General features: G+C 43.9%; 1 protein-coding gene across 1 annotated transcript in view; it reads right to left on the reverse strand.

The window, feature by feature from the left end:
* PDE6A (phosphodiesterase 6A) overlaps window positions 1–16,259 on the reverse strand; it is a 64,882-nt gene that overhangs the window by 22,544 nt on the left and 26,079 nt on the right. The window contains exons 10-15 of the mRNA XM_038771672.1: window positions 13,371–13,514; window positions 12,309–12,374; window positions 11,721–11,867; window positions 9,919–10,026; window positions 3,521–3,630; window positions 2,137–2,224 (exon numbers count right to left, since the gene is read on the reverse strand). Of these exons, the coding sequence (XP_038627600.1) occupies window positions 2,137–2,224; window positions 3,521–3,630; window positions 9,919–10,026; window positions 11,721–11,867; window positions 12,309–12,374; window positions 13,371–13,514 (663 nt within the window). The remainder of the gene's footprint in view (window positions 1–2,136; window positions 2,225–3,520; window positions 3,631–9,918; window positions 10,027–11,720; window positions 11,868–12,308; window positions 12,375–13,370; window positions 13,515–16,259) is intronic.

Genomic DNA, 16,259 nt, shown 5'->3' on the forward strand with positions numbered 1-16,259 from the left:
AGGCGGTCTAAGCTGGGGTTTAGCTAAACGCAGGGTTTATTTCCTCAGAGGCCTCAACTCAGCTGCATGGTACTCGCCCAAGCGCTTAGTACAGTGCTCTGCCACAGTAAGTGCTCCATAAATACCACTGTTTGATCAGAAGTGCTCGCTGACTCTTCGACAAGTAGTCCTCTTCACTGCAGTCAGGGGCAGAGATTATTGTTTGCCTTATGCATCTCCACCTCGACGTATGCAAAGCTCCTGCTAAGGATATGATCCTCCTGTGACAGCAAAGAGCGAAATTTATTCATTTATTCAATCGTATTTACTGCTTACTGTGTGCAGAGCGCTGTACTGAGCACTTGGAAAGTACAATTCGGAAACAGAGACAATCCCTACCCAACAACGGGCTCAGGGGAGACGGGCAACAAAACAAAACAAGTAGACAGGCATCAATATATAGAACTACTGATATCTGCACATCATTAATACAATAAATAGAATACTAAATATGTACATATATACAGAAGCGTTGTGGGGTGGGGAGGGGGTAGAGCAGAGAAGGAGGGAGTGGGGGTGATGGGGAGGGGAGGAGGAGCAGAGGAAAAGGGGGAGCTCAGTGTGGCAAGGCTTCCTGGAGGAGGTGAGCTTTCAATCAATAGGGAATGTTCTCTAGGTGTTTGAAGGGGATGTAGAGTGCCAAAAAAGCCTGTTCTGGGAAGTGCCTCTGTGGCACTAGAAATTCCTAACTGAGTATCTGGCAGTTTTTCTTATCTAGGGAGTTGCCCCTCTCTCTCCCCTCCTAGCCCATACTCCAGAGCTAGAGATGAGCTTCCAGGGCCCTTCGTTTTGTTTTGGTTTTAAACGGTATTTGTTAAGCACTTACTAGATTGTGAGCCCATTGTTGGGTAGGGATTGTCTCTATCTGTCACCGAATTGTACTCTCCAAGCTCTTAGTACAGTGCTCTGCACACAGTAAGCGCTCAATAAATACAATTAAATGAATGAATGAATATGAGCCAGGCACTGTAGTAAGCACTGGAGTAGATACAAGGTAATCAGGTTGGATGCAGTACACATAATAATAATAGCATTTATTAAGCGCTTACTATGTGCAAAGCACTGTTCTAAGCCCTGGGGAGGATACAAGGTGGTCAGGTTGTCTCACGGGGGGCTCACAGTCTTAATCCCCATTTTACAGATGAGGTAACTGAGGCCCAGAGAAGTGAAGTGACTTGCCCAAAGTCACACAGCTGACAATTGGCGGAGCTGGGATTCGAACCCCTGACCTCTGACTCCAAAGCCCATGCTCTTTCCACTGAGCCACGCTGCTTCTCTACATCTCCTATGGGATGATTGATTGATTGATTGATCACCTTGTAACCTCCCCAGCGCTTAGAACAGTACTTTGCACATAGTAAGTGCTTAATAAATGCCATTAAAAAAAAAATCCTCATTTTACAAATGAGGTAACTGAGGCCCAGGGAAGTGAAGTGACTTGCCCAGGTTCACTCAGCAGACAAATGGTGGAGCCGGGATCCGAACCCATGACCTTCTGTCTCCCAAGCCCGTGCTCTATTCATTATGCTGCTTCTACTCTCCCAAGCGCCTGTTACTGTGCTCTGCACACAGTAAGCGTTCAATAAATACGACTGCCTGATTGAGATCCCTTGAGTCATCCAGGTTCACTGCACACAGTAAGCGCTCAATAAATACAATTAAATGAATGAATGAATATGAGCCAGGCACTGTAGTAAGCACTGGAGTAGATACAAGGTAATCAGGTTGGACACAGTCCACATAATGATAATAATAATAATAATAATAATAATAATAGCATTTATTAAGTGCTTACTATGTGCAAAGCACTGTTCTAAGTGCTGGGGAGGATACAAGGTGATCAGGTTGTTCCACGGGGGGCTCACAGTCTTAAGCCAACAATGCTTCTCCGGGCAAGTTTGAAGAGAAAACCTAATCAATCAATCAATCAATTGTATTTATTGAGCACTTACTGTGTGCAGAGCACTGTACTAAGCGCTTGAATGCCCTGGGAGGGGTTATTCTGGAGGACGTTTGGGTCTTCATCCCGTTGCCAAGGGAGCTGCTACCATGTTCTAGCATCAAAGAAAAGACGAGCCAACCAAGGAATGCCTGTACCTCATCTTTCAGCAGTGTCTTGCCAAATTCCAAGTGGTGTCTTTCCAAAATGGAGGAGCCGTGCAGCTTAGCCAGTGGGTTTTGGGATCTGAAAACAGAAGAGTAAGACCCTTTCCCCATGAAATCCTCACTAAACGCTCTCATGATCATCGTACACACTCCAAAGGGCAAAGATGTTGGACGAGTGAAAAGCGAAATGGCTTATTTGTAGGGGTAAACCGGGCTCTCTAAGGGTAGGATTGCTGAGCAAATAAAAGAAGGAAAGGGATACGCAGGCTGATAGACTTCCCTAGAGGCCCCAGCCTAGAGGGGCAAATTTTTGCTGGGTGACAATTTTTCAGGAAAAAAAAATTCAAATACCTAAAAACTTTTAATATTACCAACGTCCTGATTTTTTTTTTCCAATGTCAGCTTAATCCCTGCGAAAGAGCACGGGCTTTAGAGTCAGAGGTCATGGGTTCAATCCCGGCTCCGCCAATTGTCAGCTGTGCAACTTTGGGCAAGTCACTTCACTTCTCTGTGACAATAACAAGTACTTGTTTGGGAGGTTACAAGATGATCAGGTTGTCCCACAGGGGGCTCACAGTCTTAATACCCATTTTACAGATGAGGTAACTGTGGCACAGAGAAGTTAAGTGATTTGTCCAAAGTCACACAGCTGACAAGTGGCGGAGCTGGGATTTGAACCCATGACCTCTGGCTCTCCAGCCTGTGCTCTTTCCCTTGAGCCATGCTGCTTCACATAATAATAATAATAATAATAATAATAATAATAATAATAATGACATTTATTAGGTGCTTACTATGTGCAAAGCACAGTTCTAAGCGCTGGGGAGGTTACAAGGTGATCAGGTTGTCCCACAGGGGGCTCACAGTCTTAATCCCCATTTTACAGATGAGGTAACTGAGGCACAGAGAAGTGAAGTGACTTGCCCAAAGTCACACAGCTGACTATTGGTGGAGCCGGGATTCGAACCCATGACCTCTGACTCCAAAGCCCGGGCTCTTTCCACTGAGCCACGCTGCTTCTTTTGCCTGCTGTATGTCCCTGGGCAAACCACTTCACTTCTCTGTGCCTCAGTTACTTAATCTGTGCAATGGGGACTAAGACCGTGAGCCCCATGTGGAACATGGACTGTGTCCAACCTGATTAGCTTGTATCTACCCCAGTGCTCAGTACAGAGCCTGGCATCCCCTTCTAGACTGTGAGCCCACTGTTGGGTAGGGACCGTCTCTATATGTTGCCAACTGTACTTCCCAAGCGCTTAGTCCAGTGCTCTTCACACAGTAAGCGCTCAATAAATACAATTGAATGAATGAATGAATGGCACAAAGTAAGAGTTTAACAAATACCATTAAAACCAAACCGAAACAAAAAACTTACTTCATCTGGTAGAGGTTATTAGTGCCTCTGTGATCGATGTCATGACAGAAAGCAGCGGTCACCATGGCTAGTGCCTCCAAATCCGTGAAGTAACGTTTCAACTTCCCAGTCTAAATAAGTGGACAGAGCGTGCTTACGAGTTGTCGTTTCCTAGAAATGTCTCCAAAGTTTTGTTCCTCTAGACGGTGAGCCCGTTCTCTAGACTGTAAGCTCGTCGTGGGCAGGGAACCTGCCTATGAATTCTATTGTATTATACTCTTCCAAAGTGCTCAGTACAGTGCTCTACACACAGTCCGTGCTCAATAAATGGTCACGGGTTCGAATCCCAGCTCCGTCACTCGTGAGCTGTGTGACCTTGGGAAAGCCACTTAGCTTCTCTGGGCCTCAGTTACTTCATCTGTAAAATGGGGATTAAGACTGTGAGCCCCAAGTGGGACAACCTGATCACCTTGTAACCCCCGCAGCGCTTAGTACAGTGCTTGGCACATAGTAAGTGCTTAACAAATTCTAGACTGTGAGCCCACTGTTGGGTAGGGACCGTCTCTGTATGTTGCCAACTTGTACTTCCCAAGCGCTTAGTACAGTGCTCTGCACACAGTAAGCACTCAATAAATACGATGGAATGAATTGAATGAATGAATGAATGAACAAATACCACCATTATTATTAATAAATACCATTGATAATAATAATAATAATGACATTTATTAAGCGCTTACTATGTGCAGAGCACTGTTCTAAGCGCTGGGGAATTTACAAGGTGATCAGGTTGTCCCACATGGGGCTCACAGTCTTCATCCCCATTTTACAGATGAGGGAACTGAGGCCCAGAAAAGTTAAGTGACTTGCCCAAAGTCACACAGTTGACAAGTGTGATTGACCATTGATTGGTTGATTGGTTCTGAGGTGGGGGAGAAAGGGGAACATGATCTGGCTGATGGTGCAGGGGAGGAGATGACTGTGATGCAGAGACCCATTTGATATTAGTTCAAGTCAGGCCAGATCATTATTATTATTATTATGAATGATAATAATAATAATTGTATCAAGCACCTACTATGTGCCAAGAACTGTACTAAGCACTGGGGTAGATACGAGATAATCAGGTCGGACAGTTCCTGCCCCATAGGGCACTCTGAGTCTAAGGGGGAGGGAGAACAAGTGTGAATCTGCATTATATTCATTCATTCCAACGTATTTATTAGAGAAGCAGCGTGGCTCAGTGGAAAGGGCCCGGGCTTTGGAGTCAGAGGTCATGGGTTCAAATCCCGACTCCGCCAATTGCCAGCTATGTGACTTTGGGCAAGTCACTTCACTTCTCTGGGCCTCAGTTCCCTCATCTGGAAAATGGGGATAAAGACTGTGAGCCCCCCGTGGGACAACCTGATCACCTTGTAACCTCCCCAGCGCTTAGAACAGTGCTTTGCACATAGTAAGCACTTAAATACCATCATTATTATTATTATTATTGGGTGCTTACTAAGCTCTTGGAAAAGTACACTACAACAATAAACAGTCACATTCTCTGCCCACAGCGAGCTTACATTTTAAAGACAAGGAAGCTGAAGCACAGAGAAGTTAAGTGACCTTCTCAGGGTCACAGAGCAGGCAAGTTGCAGAGCTGGGGTTAACAGTAATAATTAATGATAATAAATAATTGTTAAGCACTTATGTGCCAGGCACTGTCTTTTGACTCCCAGACTCCCGCTTTTCCCTCCAGGATACGCAGCTTCACGTTTCTCCAGAGGCGCCTAGGAATTCAGAGGGCAGGATTTGGGGGGCAGCAGGAAAATAACTAGCCATACTTGTTTCGATAATATTTCTTCGATCTGGGTACTGGGTCAGATAAGAAGGGTCCGGAAAGTGCTGGCTCCATTTATCAGGGAATCTGGGAAATTTTGTGTGTGCTAACTAATGACGATAACAAAGCACTGTGTGTGGCTGAGAGGTAGCGATAGCCCCTTTTGGATGTTATCTCCAACGTCTCCCCAGATTTCTGTTTCTGTTTTCTATTTCTGTTTTCTGTCACCTGCATATATGAGCCCACTGTTGGGTAGGGACCGTCTCTATATGTTGCCAACTTGTACTTCCCAAGTGCTAAGTACAGTGCTCTGCACACAGTAAGCGCTCAATATGATTGAATGAATGAATATATGTTTGTACGTATTTATTACTCTATTTTATTTGTACATATTCATTTTATTTATTCTATTTTGTTAATATGTTTTGTTTTGTTGTCTGTCTCCCCCTTCTATACCGTGAGCCCGCTGTTGGGTAGGGACCGTCTCTAGATGTTGCCAACTTGTACTTCCCAAGCGCTTAGTACAGTGCTCTGCACGCAGTAAGCGCTCAATACAATTGAATGAATGAATATATGTTTGTACGTATTTACTACTCTATTTTATTTGTACATATTTATTTTATTTATTCTGTTTTGTTAATATGTTTAGTTGTCTGTCTCCCCCTTCTAGACTGTGAGCCCGCTGTTGGGTAGGGACCGTCTCTATCTGTTGCCAACTTGTACTTCCCAAGCGCTTAGTACAGTGCTCTGCACACAGTAAGCGCTCAATAAATACGATTGAATGAGTGAATGAATGCCCGGGAAGCCAGTAGGGGACCATTCTCGTGGCCCTGTTCTCTCCTGAGACAGGAAGGCGGAAGCTCGGGAAAGTTCAGTGATTATCCTCAGGCTGTATAACCCTTGGAAGTAACGTGGATTGGGACTGGGTGTAGGTAAGCAGAGTGGTCTAGTGGACAGACCGCAGGCCTGGAAGTTAGAAGGACCTGATTAGAATCCCAGCTCCACCACTTTTTTTTAAAATGGCATTTATTAAGCGCTTACTATGTGCAAAGCACTGTTCTAAGCGCTGGGGAGGTTGTCCCACGGGGGGGCTCACAGTCTTAATCCCCATTTTACAGATGGCCCAGAAAAGTGAAGTGACTTGCCCAAAGTCACACAGCTGACAATTGGCAGAGCTGGGATTTGAACCCATGACCTCTGACTCCAAAGCCCGGGTTCTTTCCACTGAGCCCCGCTGATTCAACTTGTCTGTTGTGTGAGCTTGGGCAAGTCACTTCACTCCTCTCTGCCTCAGTTACCGCATCTGAACAATTGGGATTAAGATTGTGAGCCCTATGCGGGACAGGGACTGCGTCCAAACTGAAAAGCGAATATCTACCTCTACATTAGTACAGTGCCTGGAACATAGTAAGTGCTTAACAAATACAATAAAAATACCAGCTGAGATTAGAGTTTTTCTAGTTGTAACTGCTTTATGCTCACCTCAACCATTAGAAATGGAGCTTCTTGTGGACAGGAAACGTGTCAATTGGCTATTCTATACTTCCCTAGTGTCTAGTATAGCGCACCGCAACAAGGTATCCTTCAGTCTCGTCTATCCCACCGCCCGAACTCTCGCCCATGACCTGCTTCTGGCCTGGAAAGCCCTCCCTCTTCATTCATTCATTCATTCAATCATATTTATTGAGCGCTTACTCTGTGCAGGGCACTGTACTAAGCGCTTGGGAAGTCCAAGTTGGCAACATATAGAGATGGTCCCTACCCAACAGTGGGCTCACAGACTCAACCTGAAGAGCACTTGAGTGTGTGGGCTTGTGGGCAGGGGTCATGACTTCAAACTCTATTGCCTTGTACTCTCCCCAGAATTTAAGGCAGTGCTCCACACATAATAATAATAATGGCATTTATTAAGTGCTTACTATTCATTCATTCATTCAATCGCATTTATTGAGTGCTTACTCTGTGCAGAGCACTGTACTAAGCACTTGAGAAGTCCAAGCTGGCAACATATAGAGATGGTCCCTACCCAACAGTGGGCTCACAGTCTAGAAGGGGGAGACAGAGAACAAAACATATTAACAAAGTAAAATAGACTATGTACAAGTAAAATAGAGTAATAATAGAGTAATATTTATGTCCAACAGAGAGATAATCACTCTCTTCCCAAGCACTTAGGAAACTCTTCTGCACAGAATAGGTGCTTAATAATTACTATTACTACATTGCCCACTGACAGGCTTTCTCTATGAGGCTACTTGCTACTGATTCTCTTTCTCTACCCTCCCTCCTTCCCCCTCTTCCTTTCCCTTTTCAAGAAGAAACATGGCTTAAGGGAAAGAGCCCGGGGCCTGAGAGTCAAGGGACATGGGTTCTAATCCCAACTCCGCCGCTTACCTGCTGGGTGCACTTAGACTAGTCGCTTAATTTCTCTGTGCCTCAGTTTTCTCATCTGTAAAATGGGAATTAAAAGCCTGTTCCCCCTTCCCCTTATACGGTGAGACTCGTGTGGGATTAGCTCATATTTACCCCAGGCATCAGTATGCTGCTTGGCATGTATACCATGTACGTATACCAATGGCATGTATACCAATCCCGACTCTGCCACATGTCAGCTGTGTGACCTTGGGTAAGTCACTTAACTTCTCTGAGCCTCAGTTCCCTCATCTGTAAAATGGGGGTGAAGACTGTGAGCCCCACATGGGACAACCTCATTACCTTGCTTCCCCTCCCCAGCACTTAGAACAGTGCTTTGCACATAGTAAGCGCTTAACAAATGCCATTATTATTATTATTATTATTGTTATTATATAAAAAGTGCTTAATGAATACCGCAATTATTATTGGTTCTTCTCTCCCCTTTTCCTAATAATAATAATAATAATGGCATTTGTTAAGCACTTAACTATATGCCAAGCACTGTTCTAAGGTTGTCCCACCTGGGGCTCACAGTCAATCCCCATTTTACAGATGAGGTAACTGAGGCCCAGAGAAGTAAAATGACTTGCCCAAAGTCACATAGCAGACAAGTGGCGGAGCCGGGATTAGAACCCGTGACCCCTGACTCCAAGTCCACACTCTTTCCACTGAGCCACGCTGCTTCTCTAATGACATTAGGTTTCAAACTGGGGCTTGCGGGGAGGGGAAGAGATAAACTTTCTGGTTCCTTACACACCGACTTCTCCGAGTTTCACTTTGGTTCTACAAAAAAGGATTGCTGACCACTGACTGGGCTAACGCTGCAACTCAGCTGAAAACTAGGAGTCAAATGCTGAGCCGCAGAGTTTAACTTGCTAGTTGAGGTCTCTAATTGTGGACAAAATTCAACCCGCAAAGACGTTCAAGAAGAAAAAAATCTGATCCTTTACGTTGGCCTACGGGACTGGAAGATCTCTGATATCCGGAGACAAAACAAGCTGTTCCAAATTTCGCTGCAGGGGCCCTGCTTGACCCGAACTTCCCGGTTCAGGCCAAAGAGCAAGAGGAGAGCTGGAAATTAGGATGCGAAGCCAGGAAAGTGCGGTGAAAGAGCAACAGTGCCAAAAGTCTCATCCACAGGGTTTCTTTGGCACACTCCGCTTTGTGAAGTTTAATCCAAAATCCACCCCCCAGCCCCAAACTCCACGTACTCCCCTGTTTTCCTTCCTCCCCACCTGAATCATCTTAAGAAGTTCAGTTCTTTGTCTCTTCCACCATTTTGGAGCTACAACAACTAGAAGGCCGGGAAGAGAGAAAAGAGAGGAGAACCATAGGACCAGATTGTTCCGGGATTCTGGATTCTAAAACCCAACCCACCACTTGTCTGCTGTGACTTCGGGCAAGTCACTTCACTACTCTGTGCCTCAGTTACCCCATCTGGAAAATGAGGATTAAGACTGTGAGCCCAAGTGGGCCACCAGACTGTGTCCAATTTAATTAGCTTGGATCTACCCCAATGTTTAGTACAACAAGAGAAGCGGCATGGCTCAGCGGAGAGAGCCCGGGCTTGGGAGCCAGAGGTCATGCGTTCTAATCCCGGCTCCACCACTTGTCAGCTGTGTGACTTTGGGCAAGTCACAACTTCTCTGTGCCTCAGTTACCTCATCTGTAAAATGGGGAGTAATACTGTGAGCCCCACGTAGGTCAACCTGATCACCTTGCAACCTCCCCGGCGCTTAGAACAGTGCTTTGCACATAGGAAGCACTTAATAAATGCCATTATTATTATTCAGTTCCCTCATCTGTAAAATGGGGATTAAAACTGTGAGTCCCATGTGGGACAACCTGATCACCTTGTATCCCCCCCAGCACTTAGAACAGTGCTTCACACATAGTAAGCGCTTAACAAATGCCATCATTGTTATAATAATAATAATAATGATGATGGCATTTGTTAAAGCACTTACTATGTGCAAAGCACTGTTCTAAGCATTATAGTAAGAGCTTATCAAGTACCACATAAAAAAAGTCATTTTACCAGGTTCCAGTGGAAGCACAGTGATTGTCTATAACTTTCAGGCTCCACTAAGGCTCCCTGTATCCCGAAGAACACTCGGAAGCTTATTAAGTACACCTTGCACCTCAAACCCGATCACGGCCGTTTCAAGGCTCATCACCCTACCATCAGCAAAGAGAACATGGTCTGGCCCACATTAAATCCATGACGCCAGTTGTGGTAAGTGATCTTGCGATAGCCTTTACTGAGGGAGTATACGAAACGCACCAGGGCCTGTGAAGAGAGAAAAGCAGGAGACCATCATCTCTTTGAGGGCAGGGAGCATGCTTTGTTCTTCCTCTAGATCTCCTCCCCCTCATAACAAGGGCCCAGTCAATGATTTGGGGGGGGTGATCAATCAATCTGTGGTATTCACTGAGCACTTATTGAGTACACAGCATGGCCCTAGGTGCTTAGTACAAGATCAAAATAAATTTAACAGAAGCTGGAAACTTTTTGGGGAGAAGAGGTGATGTCTTCTCCATGGCTTCATCCTTCCTCATTTTCAAAGTCTTTCTGAAAGGCCACCTCCTGCCCACACCTGGCTCCTGTGCGTTGCTCTCTTCCTCTCTTACCATCAACCTCTTGCTTATGACATCCCTCCTACCTGGAACTCGCTCCCCCTTCACACCTGACAAACCATTACTCTCCCGATCTTCAGAACCCTACTAAAATCACATCTCCTCCGGGCAGCCTTTCCTGATTAATCTCTCAACCCCAAACCCTGTTTTCCTTTCCTACTGCATAATAATAATAATAATAATAATGGCATTTAATAAGCACTTACTGCTCTAGGCACTGCGTGATCAGGTTGTCCCACAGTCTTAATCCCCATTTTACAGATGAGGTAACTGAGGCACAGAGAAGTTAAGTGACTTGCCCAAAGTCACACAGCTGACAATTGGCATCATCTATGCACTTGGGATTGAACTCCCTGAAACATTCATGCCACCTTCCACGGGCATGGCACACACCCTTATTCTTAGTTGTTTCCCCTTTATACAAGTGCTTTTGTCGGCAGTCTCCCCCTACAATCTGTATCTCCCCCTATAGATTATAGAAATCTTGTGGGCAAGGATCATGTCTACTCAATCTAACATGCACTCCAAAGTGCTTAATATAGTGCTCTGCCCAGAATAAGTGCTCAATAAATACCATTAATTGATTGATTGATTGAAGTGCTACAGGGAGCAGTGTGGCCTAGTGAAAATGGCCCGGCCCTGGGTGTATTAAATTGTGGTATTTAATAATGATGGTATTTGTTAAGCGCTTACTATGTGCCGAGCACTGTAAGCACTTACTATGTGCCAGGCACTGGACTAAGCATTGGGGTGGATACAAACAAATCGGGTTGGACACAGTCCCTGTTCCATGTGGGGCTCACAGTCTCAATCCCCATTTTACAAATGAGGTAACTGAGGCCCAGAGAAGTGAATTGATTTGCCCAAAGTCTCACAGTAGATAAAGTGGCAGAGTAGGAATTAGAACCCAAGACCTTCTGACTTCCGGCCCATGCTCTATCCACTACCCCATGCTGCTCTCATCTCTAAGCTCCACCATATACCTGCTGTGTGACCTTGACAAGTCACTTAACTTCTCTGTGCCTCAGTTCCCTCATCTGCAAAACAGGGATTCAATTCCTGTACTCCCTCCTACTTAGACTGTGAGCCCCATGTGGAACCTGATTCCCCTGCATCCAACCCAGTGTTTCAAACAGTGCTTGGCATATAGTAAGCACTGAACAAATACCACAGTTATTATCATTATTTATTGTTATTATTGCAGGAGAGTACACGTCCCTCAGAAAAGATTCCTTGTCCATGATAAATGGGTCAAAGTTTTTAGAGAGCCAAAGACTCATCTCTGGATTATTGTTATGGCAAATTTCAGAAAGGAAAGAAAGCCAAAGATCATAGGCAGGCTCTCACCTCCTGGGGAATATGAAATTTATCTACGACCTTCAGTTCATAGTACATCTGGATCCCACACTTCACCAGCTCCAGTTCGGTCAGGGGCAGATCGCTGAAGTGGAATTTATTAATTTCATATTGCTCTGGGTCTGGAAGTTCAGCTTGCTATAAAAAAGGAAAGAAATTAGCTTGTTACTGGGGAGAGAGTAGGAGATGGAATTTTTAGGTATCTTCGGATTTGTGGTTAAGTTCAGAAGGGTGGGGTGTTTAGGTATCTCCAGTGAGCATCAGGGTCTCAAGATGTTTCTCCATTCCTCTGGCACTTCAAGGATCTAGCCATAAGGATGTCAACAGCAACAACAAAGTGAGAGGTGGAATCCCCTTCTAGAGGTGGCAAAACTGAGGCCCAGTCATAGGGTAAGGCAGAATTAGGATGACAATCCAGATTTTCAGACTCTTATTCTACTGCCCTGTCCCCTGAAAGGAAGAAATGGAACTTCCCTCCCTCCCATGTCAGTTTAAGACTCATTTCTCATTCCCCTCCTTGGGTTCCCATCACCAGGACTGGGTGGGATGTTGTCTGAGGTAAACCCTGATCCAACTTACGAGGATCTCAAAAAGCTCATCTTCTTCGCACTCACTGGGTTCTTTTCCATACACTTCTCTTGTTTTCTGGAAAGGCAGAGGCAAAGATTTTTCAAGAGCCATCCCGACAAAATGAACCCAATTTCCTCAGAACTCTGAGGATGCCTGCTATATTCTAAGTCCACTAATTCTTCCCAAACTTCATTTGCTCATCATCCTGATCCCCATTCAGAATGTACCAGAATAAAGGGTGGAATTTAGCCTTGCTCTTTCCAATGGCACAAACGTGGAATATTTTCCAAACTGACACTTGCTCTTTTTGCTGTTCTTTTATCAAGTATCTTAGCTTTTTATTTGTTCAATTTCTACACTATAAATAGGCTTAAGAAAAGTCTGACATTCCTAGCAAGATAACTGTACATGAATATATATGTAGATAGATAGAGATGATGATGATAGATAGATAGATAGATAGATAGATAGATAGATATTACTACCTTGTCTGGCTCTGACTAGTATTTGTGTACATAGATGGAGTATTTTGTCATAGGCTGTGATTTATGGTGAGGGAACTAGACCGTAAATTTCTCCATTATCAATCAGTGGTATTTATTGAGCCTTTTGTGTGCAGAATATTGTATTGAGCGCTTGAGAGCATGCAATATAACACAGTTGGTACCCACATTCCCTGCCTACAGGGAGTTTATTATCTAGATTGAAGCCTCCCTTATGCCACCCTCACCACCAGATTGTAAATTCCTTGAGGGCAGGAATCATGTCTGTCAATTCTATTGTAATGCAATTTCCCAAGTGCATACTTAGTACAGTGCTCCGCACACAGTACTCAATAAATGCTATCGATTGCTTGAATCTTTCATTTAATGAACAAGAGTCACCCCAAAAAGTGTTATGTGGGGTGACTCCTCATTCAGTCCTGAGACACTCAGATTCCTGAATGGTTCTAGAATAACATAATTTGATAGTATAACATTTTCCTAGTGATAACAAAATAGCATAGGATAACATCATCAAGGAAAGAAGTCAAAGTGAGCAAGCAGGAAAAATAAGGGGGAAAATACACACCAATATCTCCTGGATTTCATCGTTGCTACACATTACATGATATTTTACCATATCCTGAAAAATATCCTTCCTGTTTTCCAGTTTGTTCATTGACTCATAGGTGTCAGGATTTAGGACGGACCACCCGAGGAACTGCGTGAGAGACTAAATAAAAAAAGAAAGGGCATCATCATTAGAAAGTTTCTTCTTACTCTTTTCTCTTTTAGGAATAGTTAAACCAAGCTTTCATTGCATACGTTAGGCACTCAACGAATAAACTGATACTGATACAGAAGATAATATTTGCATAACATTAAGTCTGTTGATTAAGATCTTACTAATTTGATCACACTATGTTCTCAGGTGAAGACCATAATGATGAGGTAAAACCGTCTTCAGAGAAATTTACATTTCAATACCCAGAAGCAAATGCTGTATACTCAAGGGAGTCTCAAAGGAGAAGGAAAACTGGCTCAGATCAATGTTACCTTTAGCATGGGATAAGTGAAGTAGAAAATCAATCTGATATATTTTAGTGCCCGAACCCCTCTTTTCAAGGAATCAATGACCACAAAATGGTTCTATTTTCTTAAAATCTCTTGGTAATATTTCTAAGACTGAATTTGTACAAGTAGGGATGCTTGTGAAGATGTAGAATGCTACAGTACAGTGCTCTGCACACAGTAAGTGCTCAATAAATATGATTGAATGAATGAATGTAGAAACTTGAGTTACATAGGCAACGTCTTCAAACCCTGTCACCTCAGTCCTTAAAATCCCCAAATTCCCATAGCACTTATGTACATATCATATATACTTTATTTCTTCCCTTGTCACTTAAATATCTGTCTCCCCCATTAGATTGTAAGTTCCTTGCAGGTAGGACCCATATCTTCTAATTATTATGTTCTTTCTCAAGTGCTTAATGATCACTTAACTCCAAATGTGAAGCCCACGTGGGGCAGGGAATTGGCCCAACCTGATTACCTTGTATCAACCCCAGTGCTTAGAACAGTGCTTGACTTAGTAAGTGCTTAATAAATGCTTTAATTCAATTAAATTACTGACTAAATGCTAGTGATTGATACCTTTATGCTTCAGTAAATTTAAGTAGATCTGGCTGCTTTCGGCCAGTGGATAATATCAGCTTCTTCTCATAAAAGTTCTGACTAATGTTACTTCGATGACCAAGCCAGAAGTAATATTTTAATTTTTCCTTCTGTTTCAACAGATTGACTTTCAGTAAACAGTTAGAACCTTGTCCAGGGGAGAAAAGACTGTATTGTGGCCAGAAATTAAATACAGCAGGAACTCCATATTTATTAATAATAATCATACTGATAATAATAATGGTATTTGTTAAGTGCTTACTATGCATCAAGCACTGTTCTAAGCACTGGGGTAGATACAAGGTAATCAGGTTGTCCCATGTGGGGTTCACAGTATTAATCCCCATTTTACAGATGAGGTAACTGAGGCGAAGAGAAGTGAAGTGGCTTGCCCAGGGTCACACAGCAGAGAGGTGGCGGAGCCAGGATTAGAACCTATATCCTCTGACTCCCAAGCCTGGGGTCTTTCCACTAATCCATGCTGCTCTGATCACTGACAACTGTTGATAACCTATTTTTCCATGGAGGAAGACTATATGATCGCTAAATATCAACCGTTCTGTCTTCTGCTCTCCACGGGAATGTGTGGAGAATGGGGAATGTGGGGAGAGAATGATGTGTCTCTTTTCCTGGTTGGAACTGGTTATACTGGCTTACTATCTGGTCATGCTGGGCTGCTTTTCCCTTGGAATGTATAACTCAGTTTGTCTTTGGTTTAAAATCTCCACTCACCATGGAGATTTGAAGGAGGAATCCAGGAAGTTATAATAATAATAATAATGGCATTTATTAAGCGCTTACTATGTGCAAAGCACTGTTCTAAATGTTGGGGAGGTTACAAGGTGATCAGGTTGCCCCACGGGGGCCTCACAGTCTTAATCCCCATTTTACAGATGAGGTAACTGAGGCACAGAGAAGTTAAGGGACTTACCCAAAGTCACACAGCTGAGAAGTGGCAGAGCTGGGTTTTGAACCATACCTCTGACCCCAAAGCCCGTGCTTTTTCCACTGAGCCATGCTACTTCTCAAGTTATCCAAATGTTGGAACAAATGGAACTGGATTCACATTTCATTTTCCCTCCTACATTCACTAAAGAGAAGATTGGTGTTTATCACTTGGCTTGCCTTGCCTGAACAGGAAAAACAGGTATAATAATGATGGCTTTTGTTAAGCGCTTACTATGTGCTAAGCACTGTTCTAAGTGCTAGGGGGATACAAGGTAATCAGGTTGTCCCACATGGGGCTCAGTCTTAATCCCCATTTTACAGATGAGGCAACTGAGGCCCAGAGAAGTGAAGTGATGTGCCCAAAGTCACACAGCAGACAAGTGGTGGAGGCGGGATTAGAACCCATGACCTCTGACTCCCAAGCCCATGCTCTTTCCACTGAGCCACGCTGCTTCTCATATATCATATCACGAAGTTTCAAGGAATAATTGAACTGAGAAGGTCTCCCAGAGCTGATTGCCATACGGGGGACTATTTATCAGAGACCCCAAACCAAATCCGTCAAGCCCTGGTTCCTAAAACCTGGTTCCTAAAACTGTTCCCAAGAATTACTTTTGAAAGCAAGTCCAACCCTGTGTCAAATGATGTCAGGGGCATAGGTTTGTCTTTGATGTTTCCCGCATTCCTCTCACGGTCTTCCTGGTTACTGGTGAGAGGGGATAGAGGATGATCAATCAATCGCATTTATTGAGCCCTTACCATGTGCAGAGTTCTGTACTAAATGCTTCGGCGAGTTCAATATAAGACACATTCCCTGCCCACAATGAGCAGGGAATGAGAGGTTGATGAAGGG

The sequence above is a fragment of the Tachyglossus aculeatus genome, chromosome X1 (assembly GCF_015852505.1).
Source record: "Tachyglossus aculeatus isolate mTacAcu1 chromosome X1, mTacAcu1.pri, whole genome shotgun sequence".
NCBI classification, from domain to species: Eukaryota; Metazoa; Chordata; class Mammalia; order Monotremata; family Tachyglossidae; genus Tachyglossus; species Tachyglossus aculeatus.